Source organism: Arabidopsis lyrata (assembly GCF_000004255.2).
Source record: "Arabidopsis lyrata subsp. lyrata unplaced genomic scaffold ARALYscaffold_7, whole genome shotgun sequence".
Taxonomy (NCBI): Eukaryota; Viridiplantae; Streptophyta; class Magnoliopsida; order Brassicales; family Brassicaceae; genus Arabidopsis; species Arabidopsis lyrata.
The window spans coordinates 22778759-22796839 of record NW_003302549.1 but is presented as its reverse complement, the minus strand read 5'-3'; the positions used below and the strand labels follow the sequence as shown (position 1 = coordinate 22796839).

At 33.4% G+C, this 18081-nt stretch overlaps 3 protein-coding genes across 3 annotated transcripts; 1 reads left to right on the top strand and 2 right to left on the bottom strand.

Moving 5' to 3' along the window:
• The first annotated feature begins 109 nt into the window (after positions 1-109).
• LOC9304759 (uncharacterized protein YtfP) lies at positions 110-3237 on the top strand. The gene is made up of 16 exons (XM_002870696.2): positions 110-333; positions 413-547; positions 622-681; positions 801-914; positions 994-1081; positions 1167-1312; positions 1422-1523; positions 1610-1681; positions 1773-1872; positions 1954-2036; positions 2120-2197; positions 2298-2396; positions 2487-2537; positions 2621-2677; positions 2843-2884; positions 3035-3237. Exons 1-16 carry the CDS (start codon positions 220-222, stop codon positions 3137-3139), a joined length of 1446 nt encoding a protein of 481 aa, XP_002870742.1. The 5' UTR covers positions 110-219; the 3' UTR covers positions 3140-3237.
• A 29-nt stretch (positions 3238-3266) lies between these two features.
• LOC9306812 (thioredoxin H2) lies at positions 3267-6249 on the bottom strand. The gene is made up of 3 exons (XM_021017338.1): positions 6021-6249; positions 5807-5929; positions 3267-3587 (listed from the first exon to the last, which is right to left on the bottom strand). The coding sequence occupies exons 1-3, from the start codon at positions 6162-6164 to the stop codon at positions 3456-3458; spliced, it is 399 nt and encodes a 132-aa protein (XP_020872997.1). The 5' UTR covers positions 6165-6249; the 3' UTR covers positions 3267-3455.
• A 3700-nt stretch (positions 6250-9949) lies between these two features.
• Positions 9950-12973, bottom strand: LOC9304757 (GTPase Der). The gene is made up of 9 exons (XM_021017272.1): positions 12605-12973; positions 12243-12522; positions 11935-12159; positions 11597-11844; positions 11299-11525; positions 11042-11167; positions 10754-10939; positions 10523-10660; positions 9950-10433 (listed from the first exon to the last, which is right to left on the bottom strand). Exons 1-9 carry the CDS (start codon positions 12744-12746, stop codon positions 10122-10124), a joined length of 1884 nt encoding a protein of 627 aa, XP_020872931.1. The 5' UTR covers positions 12747-12973; the 3' UTR covers positions 9950-10121.
• Between the last annotated feature and the right edge of the window lie 5108 nt (positions 12974-18081).

Genomic DNA, 18081 nt, shown 5'->3' with positions numbered 1-18081 from the left:
CGACATCGTTTTGGCTTGGAAGTAACGACGTCGTTTGACTGTGGGAAGAAACGACTTCGTTTTGGGAACCCCTAATCATCATCTTCTTCGTTTGCTTCTCAAATTGAGGGTTTAACGGGTAGTTTTCTGGGGTTGGGGTTTATTTTCCTGATGAATCAGATTCTTTGTTTACGTTAGAATTCGAATTTAGGATCAAAGTTAGGAAATTTTGAGTGAGTAATGAACTTGAATTTGGCAAGTCCTTTATGGGTTCCTGTAAAAGCTTTGTTATGTAGGACAATCACGAGAAGGAGAAATTTCACTTCCACTGCTATAACTCGTTTAGCCGACAAGGTAAAACTTCGCTTAGTAGTTATAGAAATTTCTCTTCTTTGTTTGTTTTGTCTGAATTGTTGTTGGGTTCTTAAAAAAGGGGGAAAATGATGAGAGTGAGCTTTTGGTTGTTGTTGGTGGTGGAGCAGCTGGAGTTTATGGAGCTATTACGGCTAAAACTCTTGCACCTGATTTGAGAGTTTTGGTTATTGAGAAAGGGAGATTTCTTTCTAAGGTCAGTGATCTTTAACTCAATTGTCTAAAATGAGAGATGGTTTTGTTCATTTGTTTATCGTTTGTTATTCGTAGGTGAAGATTTCCGGTGGTGGTCGATGCAATGTGACAAATGGGCATTGCAATGATACTATTGTGAGTCTTCTTCATACATTAAAGCTTCAAACTTTATACCTGAAATTGCAGAATCATAAAGCTTTCTTGTAGTTTGAGTTTGAACTTTTGGTTAACGTAGATATCGAATCTGTATGTAGAATTTGGCAGGGCATTATCCTCGTGGTCATAAAGAGCTTAAAGGTTCTTTCTTTTACACACATGGACCTGCTGATACTATGTCATGGTTTTCTGATCATGGAGTACCACTAAAGGTTGTGACTTTGCATCCAATTTATCTTTAGAGAAGTTTGAATTATCCCGCATTTTCGCCTAATTCATATCTCTTGACAGATTGAAGATGATGGAAGAGTATTCCCTGTCAGTGATTGTTCATCTTCTGTAATTGATTGTCTCTTAAATGAAGCAAACATTAGAGGAGGTATTTTTAGAACACATCTCTTGAACGTATTCTTCGTAATTGTGGTGTCTCTACATTCATATATCCACTCAATATCCTTAAACAGTTAGGCTTGAGAGAGGTAAGTCTGTGTTAGCTGCTTCTACTAAACCCGATGGAAAGTTCCTTGTTAAAGTTGGGAAGCAAAGTGCTGACACGTCTGAATCTGTCGAAGCTACATATCTTCTGATTGCAACTGGAAGTAGCCAACAGGTTATATAATAATCGCATTTGAAGAATACAATATTCTTTTTTTTCAAAGCTTTCTTATAATATGGGTACTTACGTTTTCCTAAGATGTTTTTTTCTTATTATGTTACAGGGTCACTCTTTAGCCACTAAATTTGGTCATTCCATTGTAGATCCAGTACCGAGCTTATTCACTTTTAAGATCAATGATCCATTGCTGACTGCGTTAGCAGGGGTAAATTTCTCCAAAACCAGAATTCGCTAGCACAAATTCTTTTTAACGAGCTTCATATGTGACATTGTTTAATTTCTCTTGCCCAGATTAGTTTCTCGAAAGTCCAAGCCAAATTGAAATTAGATAATCCATCCCAGGATTTTTCTAACCTCGTGCAGGTGTGCATTTTTTTCCCCTTGCTATTCCTAATTTGTTTAAAATCCTTTCTCATGAAGAAAAGTTCAAATATTACTTTTTTTTTCTGTCAAGATTGGTCCAATGCTTGTAACACATTGGGGACTTAGTGGACCGGTTATTCTTCGACTCTCTGCATGGGGTGCACGGCATCTCTTCAGTTCTAAGTACAAAGGTCTGTATCTTTCATATCTAAGGAGAGAATTTTTGTTCCTGTAAATTCGATGACGTTAGAACATATTCAATTTTGCTGCAGGGCATCTTATTGTCGACTTCATACCGGATATTAACATCGAAACTGCTAAATCTGTACTCAAAGAACACAAGCTGCAGTTTTCAGTAACAACATTTAATACTTGTACTCTTTTGTACTCTTTGTTTCTTGTCTCGTTGTTGGAAAGTTTGAACATTGTTTAATGCAGAAGCACAAAGTATCCAACTCCTTTCCTCCTCAATTTGGTCTTGTCAATAGATTCTGGAGATACATTCTAGACCGCGAGGTTCTGACAATCCTTCTAGAATCTTCTTTCATAGCTTTTCTATATCGTAAAACCTCTCAATCTTACACGAATGTCATTGATTGTCTTCATGATCCTGCAGGGTTCTTCAAAAGACACCTTATGGGCTTCACTGTCAAATAACTCCTTGAGCTCTATTTCTGATCTTCTTAAACATTGTACATTTCAAGTCACTGGGAAGGTATAACATGAAACATTTTATCATTTTCTTATCAAACTACTCAAGATGGTGGTGATGATGATATTGTGTTACATTTTGTTGCTGCAATAGGGTCAATACAAAGATGAGTTTGTGACAGCAGGAGGAGTTCCTTTATCTGAGGTTCCGTTTTCGAAACTGAAAACCAATCCTTTCTTATTGCGGTTCTTACTAATCTGATTTTATGTGTCTCTTGCTGATTCAAGGTTTCTTTGAAGACAATGGAGAGCAAATTAGTTCCGAACCTTTTCTTTGCGGGAGAGGTAAGCATTGCTACGATGTTTCAATCATTCATTTAGTCACTCACATATATACATACATACATATACCAATGCATTTGGAACATGGACAAATGACATTTGGAAGTAGATATGCATACACATGACACGACCATCGTAACATATCTTTTCTAACATTTGTGTTGTCAGGTACTAAATGTAGATGGAGTTACAGGAGGATTCAATTTCCAGGTGAATATTTTTAGTTATAGCATTGAAATTTCACCTAGATTACTAATATTTTTTACTTTCCTAAATGTATTTTCACACATTAAACGAAACAATAAATACAATTTTAAGTTTCTAGTTTTTATTGTTAAAAACTTGTATTGTGTTATGCAGAATGCTTGGTCAGGTGGATATATCGCAGGCACCAACATCGGCGAATCAGCAAGTAGTAGTAGCAGAAGAAGTTCTAAAGAAAGAAAAGTAGTTATAGGATTGTAGTTTTCTTTATAAGACAAGTACTCTCAATTATGTATGTACTATAATAATTCCTGAGTCAACCCGTATCAACTATCAAAATTAGAACTCACGTCACCCAATCAAGAGTAGAAGCAAAACCTCGTGCACAAGCTCAAAAGGTATCAACTTTGTATCATAAACCATAAAGCAGAGTGTAAGCATTTCAACAAACCATTTTAATCAATCACGGCATCACCCAGAGGGTCTTATATAGAAATAGAACATCGCATTTCCCACAACATACCATTTATTATTGAGTTTACACAAAGGCTATGGTGAAGGTGTTAACAAATGTTCACTATGCTCTGAGTTTGCTAACTTTCTTCTCAAGTTCGTCCTTTTTGGCTCCAATGATCCTTTCAATTTCTTTACCCCTTTTCACCAGCACAAAGGTTGGCATTGCCGTCACATTAAACTCTTTAGCCACATCCTGAAATCATTAGTCATGCAATAAGTTTAAAATTTGTTTATCAATACAAAATCCAATAACAGTGGAAACAGAAGCAGGAAGCTGAAACCTACCATCAACCAAATCTCATCTCATATCAGAATCCGAGTGGTTTGCAGTTGTACTACATACCAAAACCTATCTTCTACTCACGAAATTTGATATCACAAATAACATGGGACTGTGGATCAATCAGAGGGAAAAACGGTCTATTTCCCCACGAGAAGTATCACATCATAACAGATAGAGCCCGTACTTTGATCCCGATCCATATATCCCTAAAATGGAAGTTCTATTCCTATTTCTCCTCGAATCAAAAGTCTTTAATTTAATTGTCCACATACCTTGATTTGATCGGTTTGCAACTGTACCGATAGAAAACCACCTAAACCTGATACTAAACCGAAACTAAATCCGACCCGACTGAAAACCTGACCCAATGTGAACAGTTTTTTTTTTTTTTGGCAACAGCTTTCTTCTTTACATTGGCCAAATACTTGAAAATCTCTACCTATCTAATGACACGATCATGACTTTGACAAATTCTTCATAGTGAATCTGACCATCACCATCAACATCGGCTTCTCGAATCATCTCATCAGCTTCCTCATCATATAGCTTCTCCCCGAGATTTGTCATCACATGTCGAAGCTCTGCTGTAGATATGAAACCAGTCTAGTCTTTATCAAACACCCTAAAAACACTCATCTTCTTCTTCTTCTTCTTCTTCTTCTTCTTCTTCTTAATCACTCTTCTTCTTCTTCTTCAAATTTCAAATACTTGAAATTTGATCTCCGTTCTCTTCTCTCATCATCATTGCTTGAACACATCCTTAAAAAATTGAAACCAACCAAATCTCTAATAAACAACAACAAATCCCCAAAATCTAACACCTCTCATAAAATTCTCAATCCAACTAGTTCTCAAACTCAATTTCCTAAATTTTCAATCCGAAATTTGTATCTGATATATTTAATTCACAACCATGATAATTGGGGAAACGGGTAAAAAATAATCACAAGGCCTCGCGAATCGATCAAGACAACCCGACATGAGGAATCAAAGATCTCCACGAGATTATCCATTGTGAGAATTTGATCCTCTCAACTTTGACCTGAACACTCAAGCAAATCCCCATGATTGATTAGTTTCATAGAGAGACCCAAATTAGTACGACTTCAATCAGATGTTTGTGGAAGGAGATCCTTTTTCATGGCGATTCTAGCAATCATTCATCTCGGCGTCATGTACGTTGGTCCCGTTTTGAAGCAGAGATTTTCATTTAAATGTGTGAATCAATCACACTAAATCCGATTAGATCTGCAAATTCTCTACAAAATCAAAGTCTGAATCTAAAATTCATTTACAAATGACAAATCAATTGATCCGTAGCAAGAAACAAATTGGGTGAAGAAGAAGTTGGGTCGGGTGGGTTGTAATTGGGTCTGGGTCAATTGTTATCTGGTATAAATTCGGTTTAGTATCATATTTAGGTGGTTAACGTTTGTTGATATATAGTAAACCCACCCAAACCAAAGACTATGGGTATTTAGATCTCGAACTATTTACTCGGGGATATGTAGTTATAGAACTTTTGATTCGGGGAGAAATAGGAATATAACTTCCATTTTATGGATATATGGATCGGGATCAAAATATGGGATCTATCTGTTATAATGCGATACTTCTCGTGGAGAAATAGACCGTTTTTCCCAATCAGAGTAATGAGGACACAGAAAGTTGAAACTTTGGTGGTATATCATAAACCATGACAGATATGCACCAAGAAATGAGCTTAAACCCAATTCCACCAATTCTTATCTTATATCAGAACTCGATTGATCTGCAGTTATGTACCATAAAACTAGCCAATTTCTTCACACGAAATTCGATATCACAACTTCTCCATTTAAGCCAATCAAAGAAAAAAAAAAAACATTAAACTATGGTCTATGGATCAATCAGAGTGATGAGTGATATCAGAGACAAACAAAAAGTTGAAACTTTTGACAGCCCGCAAATTAGCATTACAAAAAGATGCAGACTTTGATAGAGATACATAAAGCTATCCATTTAAGGCAATCAAAGCAAAACAAAACAGTAAACTTTTGATCAAAGGATCAATCAGAAACAAATAAAGTCAGAAACTTTTGAAAGCATCACGAAAAAAGATGAAGACTTTATGAAAGAGAGATACTTACAGGAAGTTCATCGACATCTAATTTGACGAAATCAACATCAGAGAACTTATTAGCCATGGCATGAATAGCAGGCTCAATCATCCTACATGGTCCACACCATGAAGCCGAGAAATCAACCACCAGCTTTATTACTCACAGAAACCAAATCAGTTAATTCCATTGAAACCACTATCGATCGAATCGAATCGAAAATCGAGAGTCTGAGAGACGTTACCAGTTTGTTAGATTCTTTAATCTCGTTGAAATGAAGTTGCCATCGAGCGGAAGAGCTAAACTTGAGGACGCGACTTGGCTCAGATTCAGTCCCTGCAGCTGCGTCTTCTACACCTCCAAACACAGTTGATATAACTCCTCCCATTCTCTCGTCTCTCTTCTCTCTCTGATTTCGTTTAAGAACGACGGCTCGCTCCTTTCTTTGGTCAGCGATCGTGTCGTTTAATATTCAAGGGGAATTGCTGGCTATAACCAACAAAAAAAACTTTATTTAACAAAATAACCATAGTAACCATCAAAAAGTGATATTCTCTGTATATTGTATATTATTGGTCATTTTACCCTTGTTGCATAACACACAGTTATCTTCTATCTCTCTTGATAACACCTTCTTCTGATATATCTATTTTTTTTTTTTTTTCTTTTACATATGATTGTAAACGTAAGGTGAGGGTTATAGAGAAATAGAAAATCTGTTGGACAATTTCTTTTTCTTCTTTATCAAAAATCTTCTCAGCTTCCATGGAAACTCTCGTTTGCTAATAATAGCCAAAAATAATTTTACGATCAACCGTAAACCGTTAACGCTATCACCACCACCGCCATTATCTCCACCACCGCTACTTGTCACCGCAACCACCGCTACTGCCACCGTCATCACCATTGCCATCGCCACCACCACTACCGCTACCTCCGTAATCGCTCCACCCAACACCACCGTAATCACCATCACCATCGCCACCGTTATCGGCACCATCACCCCACCGTCACCATCACCACCACCATCATCTCCACCACCGTTACCACTGCTATCACAACCTCCGCTACCGCCACGACCATTGTCACTACTCACTGCCGCTACAATTGTAATCGCCACCACCCAACACCACGGCCATCACCACCATCACGCTGTTTTCTAATTCTATTTCTTATGTTTATCTACCATTATCTTTTTCATATGCTATTCCAATTGATCTAACATTTGTTCCTTAATTAAACATTTGTTCGTTTTACCCTCTTCCAACTTGAATCCACCCAAGTCATATCACAAATCATAGTTTGATATTTGATAATTGATCGATTGCATTCAATATAGAAAAAGAGATGGATATTGATTGTGATATACATATAGAAAAATTTTCTCAGCTGAAATTTTGAAAGATCCAGTCGGAAAACGAAGAAGAAAACAAATGAATCAATGAGTTCCACAGTGTAGAAGCTCGAAGATCCGAGAATCGATTGAGTTTTAGTACTCAATGCTCTGATACCATGATAGTTGAAGAGAGAATTGAAGAAGAAACGAAGAAGAAGATGAATTTTCCATTAACTCTCTTGAAAGTTTGTTACAACAGAAACCTTCTATTTATACAAGAGTGTTCCGGTTATCAATATGATTAACCGGTTTACACTAAACCAAACTTATATACCAATAGATTGGATGAGTATGAACAAGAGAAGTAAAGAAGACGAGAAGAAGAAAATCAATTTTTCAATAGATTTGTCTCAAATAGAATAAGTATTGTAAGTTTATGGAAAATAATTTTATTTTTTTTTTAAAATGGTTTTTACATCATATTTATGTTTACAAATATTGATTTAAGTTCATAATTTTTTTTTTGTTTGAAAAATTGGCTTTTTGCTCTTTGTGTTGATATTTTCACATGAGTTCAAGTAGAGATTTTGGTAGGTCTTTTAGGTATAACCAGTGTTCTAAAAAGCGGTCTAGGCGGTCGCCTAGGCCCCGACTAGGCGCTAGGCTCTCATGCGACGTCTAGATAACCGCCTTGATCGCCTAAAATTACATAGTTCTTGTTTAATGTATTTTTTCAATTTTAATTAGAGTTTTGTTTATATATATATAGTTATAAATATTCTTATATTGTTTAATATAAATATAAATAAATGTTTTATCTAGTTTTTGTTTATATAGATATTTTATATAACTTTTATATATATTATCATATTTATAATGTTTTATGTTATAAACGTCTAAACCGTCTAAAAATCGCCTAGGCCCCGATTAGGCGTTCTAGGCGCTAGGCACTGGGTCACCGCCCGCTTAGCGCCTAACGCTTTCTTCAACACTGGGTATAACATCCTTTATAAGACGTGTGTTTAATTCGGCAAATTATGTTTTCTATTTTGTATATTTAAGGTATGATATTTGTTTGTGCGTTTAACTTGATCGTTTGGGTTCTCTATGTTGTATCACTTAGGGTATAGTGTTCCTTTTTTGTCACGCGTTTAATTCAGTATTTTGTATTCTTTGTTATCGTCACCGTACTATATAGAACACTAAAATGTTCTATTCAATTTTTCTAAATAAATTCACTATTTTAATTTTTATATTTATTAATACCGTTTTTAGATATATGTTTTGGGTTTGGGTTTAGACTTCTGGATTTAGGGTTTAGTATTTTAGAGTTAAAAGTTAATTTTAAGTATAATATATAAGATATAGTAAAGTATTATATCTATTTTTTTGTGATTATGTATATTACATATTGTATATTTAAGGTATGATATTTTTTTGTGCGTTTAACTTGGTCGTTTGGGTTCTCTATGTTGTATCACTTAGGGTACAATGTTCCTTTTTTGTCACGCGTTTAATTTAGTATTTTGTATTCTTTGTATATCTATTTTTTTGTGATTATGTATATTACATATTGTATATTTAAGGTATGATATTTTTTTGTGCGTTTAACTTGGTCGTTTGGGTTCGCTATGTTGTATCACTTAGGGTACAATGTTCCTTTTTTGTCACGCGTTTAATTTAGTATTTTGTATTCTTTGTTATCGTCACCATACTATATAGAACACTAAAATGTTCTATTCCATTTTTCTAAATAAATTCACTATTTTAATTTTTATATTTATTAATACCATTTTTAGATATATGTTTTGGGTTTGGGTTTAGACTTCTGGATTTAGGGTTTAGTATTTTAGAGTTGAAAGTTGATTTTAAGTATAATATATAAGATATAGTAAAGTATTATATCTATTTTTGTGTGATTATGTATATTACAATATATTTTTAGTTATAAACATTATTTATTAGGCATTGTGGATACCACCATCACCACTATGTTAATCATTAGTATTTTGTTTGCTTCTATACTATTTCTTTTGTGTTTTATATAAACTAAGTTTATTAATTTATTTTTTACTTTTATAAGTTTTTGTCGGTTTTTAGAAATCCAAATCATAATATATAGAGAAAAAAAGACCAGATTTTTTTCTATAAAAATTATAAATTTAAATTAATGTTTTCAAACACTAAATATAATGTAAAAATCAAATGGGGTAGAAATAAAACAAATATTAAAAAGAAGAAGCAATTAAGCTTTTTTCTCTCTCTCACAGACGTCACCTCTCTTTTCTTCCTCCTTGTGTCTTACACCCAAGGTGTGTTTTGTCTTTTCACTACGTATTATTGTTATTCTCTCTATTTTGGACTTTAGTATGCTATATTCTTCATTTCGTTTATCAAAATGGCCACTCACCTAATTGCCCCTTAACTCAAACCACACAAAAAAAAAAAAAAAAAAAGAGAGCAGAAGAAGTTAGATCTTTGTAAATCATATCAGTATGAACAACGACGAGGAGAAAGATAACAAAGATGAGAACTGGAAATTGTTTTACGATATCGCAACGAAAGTCTTAGCCATGATTGGAGCCATTGGAACCTTAGCAAATCTAGTCTCGTTGATGAGTTTGGGCTCACAAGGTAAGATGTTGAAGATTTCTTGGATGGATGCTCGTATTCCTATCAAAGCTTACGAAGACTATTTCAAGGATCTGCGTGACAAAAAGTGAATCTATATATTAATAGTTCAGATTTTGTTCTTCTATGACCAAATATTTTGCATACGACATAGTTTTTATGTGTACAATGTTAAAGATTCGTATAAAATTGTTGCTATTTCACTATTGTTTAATTGTACCTAATGGACTCAATCAAGTTTAAGGTTAAAATCCATCCTACTATTTTCGATTTTCGAATGTGGGGTAGACTAAAAAGATTTATTTAAGTATGACCATACAAAACGGGACACAAACTAAGTGTTAATGTAGGAAACATTTCTTCACTCGTAATGGGTTCTTAGGCCGAGAGAGTCCGTTTATCTGAGGTGGTTCTTTGCACTACTCGACTCTTCGAGCTGTTTCCGCTTCCACCACCGCCTGTACCAGAGGGTGGTGCTCGAGGAACAACCCGCTGTATGATTCGAATTGGAGTCCCGCCTAAATCAAAATCTTCCTTCAATGATCTAGTCAGAAACCTTATGTCGCTTTCCAATAGCTGCGTTTTACCGCTCACAAACGCTACAAAAGTCGGTGGTCGAGCTTTCACTTGAGTGAAAAACTTGATCTTTGGCTGTGAAGCCGTGTCTTTCCAAGAATGTCGGCTCATAACCTAAGTCAATACACAGAACAAATGATTAAGCAGATAATGATGTCGCACGTTTTGTATATATTATAGTCTGATTCATTTACAGTACAGACCTTACGCAACCAGCGATTGAGGCGACCTGTGGAGAGTCTTGAACACCATCTCTTGTATGTGTCAGTGACTTCTTTCATTACTTCCATACGTCCTCTTCCCTCTAATGCAGAGATAAACACTACTGGTATTCCCGTTATCTGCAACCATATATTATGTTACTCAGAACCGGGAAATCCGAAGAATGACAAGAAGAAACAAGAATTAACAAAAGATACAATTTTTTCTATTACCTGAGGAATAACTGTCTGAATTTCAATGGGAACAGCTTCTTTGATCTTCTTGTACATCTCAGAGTTCTCTCTACCTCTTAGACGATCCATTTTGTTAACAATAACGACTAGACCACGTCCTTCTTCTACAGCACGTCTAGCTATAACTACTTCTGAGTGTGTCATACTACATTTAGCTTTTATGATCTGGAGATTACAAATACAAAACATACGGGAAGCATCTTGTGATTTTCTTTCTCTGTTTTCACAGTTATGCAAAGAACATGAATAGTAAGTGTGTATACAAACCTCTTCAGCATCGAGAACTAACGCGATAACATGTGCCCGCATAAGACTCTTTCTTGATTGCATGATACTCAAAGATGCTGGTCCTTTGTCTCGCTCTGTTCTCTCCAACCACCCAGCAGTATCAACCTTAACAGATAACCGGCAAAAACATCAAACAAAGTGAATAAGATTGAACGCTGGTTCCATTTAATCTGTCTAACATCAAGAGAATAATAGTTGAAGTAAGAGTATAAGAAAAATCAGAATTCTAAACTTACCAGATAAACAGTCCTACCCTGAAACTCAAACTGAACTCTCACAGCATCTCTGGTGAGACCAGCTTCTGGACCCACCAACACACGCTCTTCTTCCAACAATGCATTGAGCAATGTTGACTTCCCAACATTAGGCTTACCTACGATAGCTAACTGCAATGGCAACTTGGACTCGTCGATTTCATCAGAGAGATTCTCATTGCTCAGAGCATCATCTTGACTGCATATATCTAATATAAGACTGATGTTCAGTAAAGAGAGAAATTAAGAAACAGCTTCTGGTATAGACTGGTTTTATTACCGTTTAACATTTCGACCATGTAATCCTCTAGTAGAGGGCGGAGAACTTCATAAAGTGTGGTCATACCAAGTCCAGTCTCGGCTGAAATAGCAATAGGTTCTCCAAAACCTAGTGCAAGGGCCTCAGAAGCAACTTCATCAAGAGAGCCAATTGATTCAGATTTATTCATAACTACAATGGGTTTAATCTGTGGAGCATGCTTCCTCAACCATTTCCCAACCTCTAAATCTAATGGATGCAATCCAGCCCTACAAAAACATGAACAAGACAATGGTTTATAAGGAAAAAATAACACTAGCATCAAATGAGTTTGTTGCAACTCAAGATTAAAATCTTACCTCACGTCGATAATAAGAACCGCAAACTGAGTCCTTGCAAGCACATTAGCCGTCATTGCTGTAGTTCTACCCAGAATAGTACCCGAAGAAACTTCAGTCTCTATACCAGCAGAGTCCAACACATTGAACCTCAAATCACCTAACTTGGCAATTCCTTCTCTTATATCCCTTGTCACATGATCATCAGGAGTATTGTAAACAAGAGCCTCCCTCCTCCGAATCAATCTAAACAACAACACAATTGCCTAAATCCACAATAATATCAAACCTTATGACACATATCTTAAGCGTACACCGAAGAAACTAACCGGTTATACAAAGCAGACTTCCCAACATTTGGCCGGCCCATAAGCATCACCGTAGGTAGTAAATTGGCATCTATTTTGGTGAAATCAATTGGTTTCTTGTAAACAACCTTTGGCTTCTTATCCACAAGTTTCTCACCATTGTCAACATTTGATTCATCAGAAACCGTGGCAAATCCATTTGTGGATCGAACTAAGCAAGCAAGATTCAAGTCTGAGATCAAATTACCACAAAACCTATAACTATTCTGATGACTTCCATGTCTAACACTTGAAGTAAATCCTGAAGGAGAAACAAGTAAAAACATAAAGGAAACACTTTGGATTCATATAAGCAGACATTGAAAGAAATGAGATTTATATACCTAAAGATGAAAAATTGAAGCAATTAGGAGCAATGATCTGATCTTGGGAATGAAATTGCTTAGAATAAACACATCTATAGTAAAACTTAAGACTGAATTGATTCTTCCGAGCTGAGATTGCTCGAACCAGTGACTGAGACATTGTAGACGACAAATTCAACTTGAAGGGTATATTAAGTTTTGCATTTGTGATTCAATTATGGAATTGAAAATGAGAATAGAGAGAAAAGTTTGAAGCTTTGAAGCAGAATGATGAAGCTAAAACCCTAAACCTTTTTTGTTCACCGGTGATGATGATAACTCTGCCGTTGTTTGGTAACGCCGATTTGTCGACGTGAGTGATGTGTAAATCACATTTGATATGACGTCGTTTTATCTTCGGGTTCTTAAACCCATTGGGCTTTCTAGTGGGTTGCTTTAAAGTTTAAATCTATGTGATAACTGATAAGAGTCGATTTATTAATTTACCGTTTGAATTCGGTCAGATTTTTTGTTTTCGCTTTTTTGGGTTCTTAAATTTTTATTAAAAATCTAACTAATAAAAACATTGGTAACTATTCAGTTTGATTTCAATTTGTTTTAATGAATTTTTTGGTTGTTCGATCTGGATTTTGTTTGGTTTTAATGCCGAAAATAACTTGAAACTATATATAAAAAAAAAAATGAGTAATTCATATAATTTGACTGTATTTATTACAAATGTGTACATAACTAGATTGTTACCCGCGGTACACCGCGGGTTAATTATTTGATTTTTTTTGTTTTTTTATAAACCGATGAATTTGTTGTATATAATATTTTTTGTTGTACATTGCGAGTCACATGCGTTGTAACTAAAAGTGAAAATTTTAAGTTGTATTTGTTTTGTTTAGTGTTTAAAATTGTATAATTGTATTTTGATGTTTGACAAAAAAAAAAAAAAATTGTATTTTGATTTGTTAATCCCAGGATTTCACCCGTGATATATTATCCCGTATTAATATCAATCCAAATCCGACCCGTCCCACCATATAATCATGTCCCGTAAAATTAAACATCATTTTGTTATTTCTTTTAATAACACTTTTATTTAAAAGACATATAATTCGAGTCAATTTAAAAGTTTGCTTTCAAATAGTTTCTATAATATATATATATATATTCAAATAAGTGTGTGTTTTTAGACCAACCCGTAAAAATATTTTAAAAATGTATATTAAAATACTAAATAATTGTATTTCGATTTGTTAATTTTAAGATTTCACCGTGGTATATTGTTCAGTTTTAGATTATTGTAGAAATTAAGAAAATATCTGAATGACTCAATTCCGGGTCAGAGTAAAAAAAAAATACGACCTGATTAAACGCGCAAATTTGTTTTTCAAAAATGTTAATATAGATTGTACACATACTTTTTTCTTCATCGATTGAGTAATATATGTCCGTTTTAAAAAATTTGAATCATAGCATATGCAGAAAAAAAATCGAATTTTTTTATTAAGTATATATATTTTATAATAGTTCAAAATAATATAAATATAAGATCATATAAAAAGTGAAATGAGAATCATATATTTATGTTTTAATTAGGTAGAGAGGTTTTAAGAAATTAGTTCAAATTTGTTATATTAGCATTAAATAATCATATTTGATTTCTATATCATAAAAATTGTAGAGAATATGCCATAAATAAAGAGTTTATGTATAGTAATTAGTTGAGAAAATATATATTTTTTAGATTTTATTGATTAATTTTCGTTTTTTAGTTTTGTCAAAAATAAGGAAAGATCCGATTGAAGATTTCCGGGTCAAAATTAAACAAAATTTGACCCGATTAGGAACCCCAAAAATTGTTGCAAAAATGTATAGTAGATTGTTTCCATTTTATTGATGTCATCATCTTTTTTGGTACGTAGCTTTCAGCCTATTTGGTTGCAGCTGCTGTTTCTGCCTTGTGTGAGCTCACAAACACTTCCAAAGTTGAATCCTACTCGAAGAATTTAATACCTCCGTCGAGTCACCTTGTCAGCTGTTAGAGACGGTGGAAACGGTGGAAACAGACTCCTTTGTACCATCGAGATGAAGTCCTTGGTGACAAAATTGAATATACAACCTATTCATTAGCCGTTGGTTCGGAGCTTTCAAAGTATAACAACATCGTCGTCATTCCCAAAATCGCAAGATCGATGTACTTATTTGGGATATATGCCCTGATACATCTTGGATGATATAGATAAATAATACCAATTAGCCTAATTTGTGACGTTGTGTCCAATTTAATTTTTTTTTATCGTTTAATGTTATACGTAGTCTATATCATAAGAGGATTAGATCAAATATATTTCAAATAATGATGTAACAGATGATAAAAAAAAAAAAAACTAAAAAATAGAAATTTAATAAACTCCATTAATTTTTCAACTCAAATTGCTTACATTAAAATAAATTTCGATTCAGGTCCTATAAACTAAAACCTAAATAATTTGATCCAAAAAACATGAAATGAAATATTTGTACAAATTTATCTTTTCATTCTTAACAAACTTTTTTTAAATGCGATCTTTAAAGAGACACCTAAAGCTATTCAAGAATGAATTCAATCAAAGTATACCTCACTTTTATTGATGTTTAGAAACTTCTCAAAACTAAACAAACTTACAATCTCTCTTAGGTTACATCTCAACCCTAAGACATGTATTTATAGTAAAACATAACATGTAAATTCCTAGATACAATAGGATTAGATATCTCCTAAATCTATTGTCAATCTCTTAAGCCTATCTTATCTTTAACCTCCTCATTAAATATTTCTTGGGCCTTAAGCAAAGTCTTGAATGTTTACCCAACAATCTTATTATTGTTCTCTCATAAACTTTTCATACTTCTTTATATTAAGTTATCAATCATGGAGTGATATTTTTCATTTACGTGTGGTTGACAAAAAAAAAAGTCATATTTTTTTCCAAAGCCAGTGAATTTTGTACAACAAAATACAAGTTGGTGTATTTAGAAATACACACTTATCTTTACTTGTCTTGATTGGGACATCCTCTCAATTAATCTCTAACTCTCACCAAGATCGAATAATGTTGTATGTAACCATGTTTTTGTTTCAAGCGGCCATTCAACAAACTGATGCATTTCTTGCAAAAACATTACTTTTGTTTTAAAGATGAATAAAGTTTACATTCTCTTCAAAAAGAAAAAAGCTCACAACAAAATCTAAATTCTAAAAAGCTAAAATCCAAATCTGAAAAACTGAATATAAAATCTATAACCATTCAGATCAATAATTGGTATCACCATTTCGGTTTGGTCCGATTTGATTATACAGATTCAATTTGGACCGGTTCTTTATTTTTCAGCTTATTTTTAGGAGTCAACGAGAGCTCCACACACACAAGCAATCATAGTTGACCAACTCTAGTAGAAGAAACGGCACGATGTTTGAATATTGGGGCAATTAGGTGAGTGGCCATTTTGATAAACGAAATGAAGAATATAGCATACTAAAGTCCAAAATGAAGAGAATAACCATAATACGTAGTGAAAAGACAAAACACACCTTGGGTGTAAGACACAAGGAGGAAGAAAAGAGAGGTGACGTCTGTGAGAGAGAGAAAAAAGCTTAATTGCTTCTTTTTTTAATATTTGTTTTATTTCTACCCCATTTGATTTTTACATTATATTTAGTGTTTGAAAACATTAATTTAAATTTATAATTTTTATAGAAAAAAATCTGGTCTTTTTTTCTCTATATATTATGATTTGGATTTCTAAAAACCGACCAAAACTTATAAAAGTAAAAAATAAATTAATAAACTTAGTTTATATAAAACACAAAAGAAATAGTATAGAAGCAAACAAAATACTAATGATTAACATAGTGGTGATGGTGGTATCCACAATGCCTAATAAATAATGTTTATAACTAAAATATATTGTAATATACATAATCACACAAAAATAGATATAATACTTTACTATATCTTATATATTATACTTAAAATCAACTTTTAACTCTAAAATACTAAACCCTAAATCCAGAAGTCTAAACCCAAACCCAAAACATATATCTAAAAATGGTATTAATAAATATAAAAATTAAAATAGTGAATTTATTTAGAAAAATGGAATATAACATTTTAGTGTTCTATATAGTACGGTGACGATAACAAAGAATACAAAATACTAAATTAAACGGAAGATATATCAGAAGAAGGTGTTATCAAGAGAGAGAGATAGAAGACAACTTATGCAACAAAGGTAAAATGGTCAATAATATACAATATACAGAGAATATCACCTATTGATGGTTACTATGGTTACTTTGTTAAATAAAGTTTTTTTGTTGGTTATAGCCAACAATTCCCCTTTTTTTTTTTTTTGACATCTTTGGATCGACAAGGCCCGATCTATAGCCAATCCCTACTATGCGGGGTAACGCGACTTAATGGAGTCGAACTCCGGTAGGGAAGACGGAGACAAGTGGACTTAACCACTTGACTAAAAGCACATCCCCAGCCAGCAATTCGCCTTGAGTTAAAAGTTGTTGAATAATTTTTAGGGTTGCTAATGTGACGCGACGTCTATTACCATTTATTGGTATCTTTGAAGTCAATCCCGAAAGGAAATAATATAAATTGTCAATTACAAAAAAAAAAGGGAACATATAAATGGTATAAAAAAAGAAAAGGAAGCATATTAAATAAAGAATATTTCATTAATTAATTTGGACCAGTTGTGTCAACAAACACAAAATTAATGTGGACCAATTTCGGTAGGAGTGGGTTAGGCATCTCAATTTGTTAAAAATCCAATAAAAATTAGAATTGCTTGTCAAATCCTGGAAGGATTTATATTTATTCAATCTGAAATAATCATATCAAAATCAAATATTTTTCAGTTAATGTGCAAAAAAATATTAATATAATATCTTCTGAAGTATTAATGTGATAAAATATTTATTTACCTTGATCTGATTCAAAGATATAAGGTTCTAAATTACTACAGATCGGTTGACAGGATTTTTAAAGTTGCTTCTATTAAATTTGGCTTCAATTTTTCAGTGTAACTAAGTGTATGAAACTCGCAATTCACCAATAACTTTTTCCTATATTTCTAATCAGTTTTCTTCATGAATTATCATTCAACTGCCGTTGATTTGTGCATTCTAAATTATAGATAAAAATTTCACAACTATATTAAAATCTTAAACAAGTTTTCACTTTTCACTGACTCAGGTCATATATATTCCTGGCTGGCTGCCGATTATTACAACATAACAATAAACACAAGTAACTCAAAATAGAAAGATTATAAATGATCCCCTTATAACATGTTACATATAAACGACATCTATTTTCATTTTATTATATAATTATATAATAAAAAGTTGGAAGGGGCAAATCTTTCCACACACTCATATTTTCGCATTATATATATATAATATATTTTCAATTTCTACTATTACGACGATTAATACGCTGCTGCTCGAA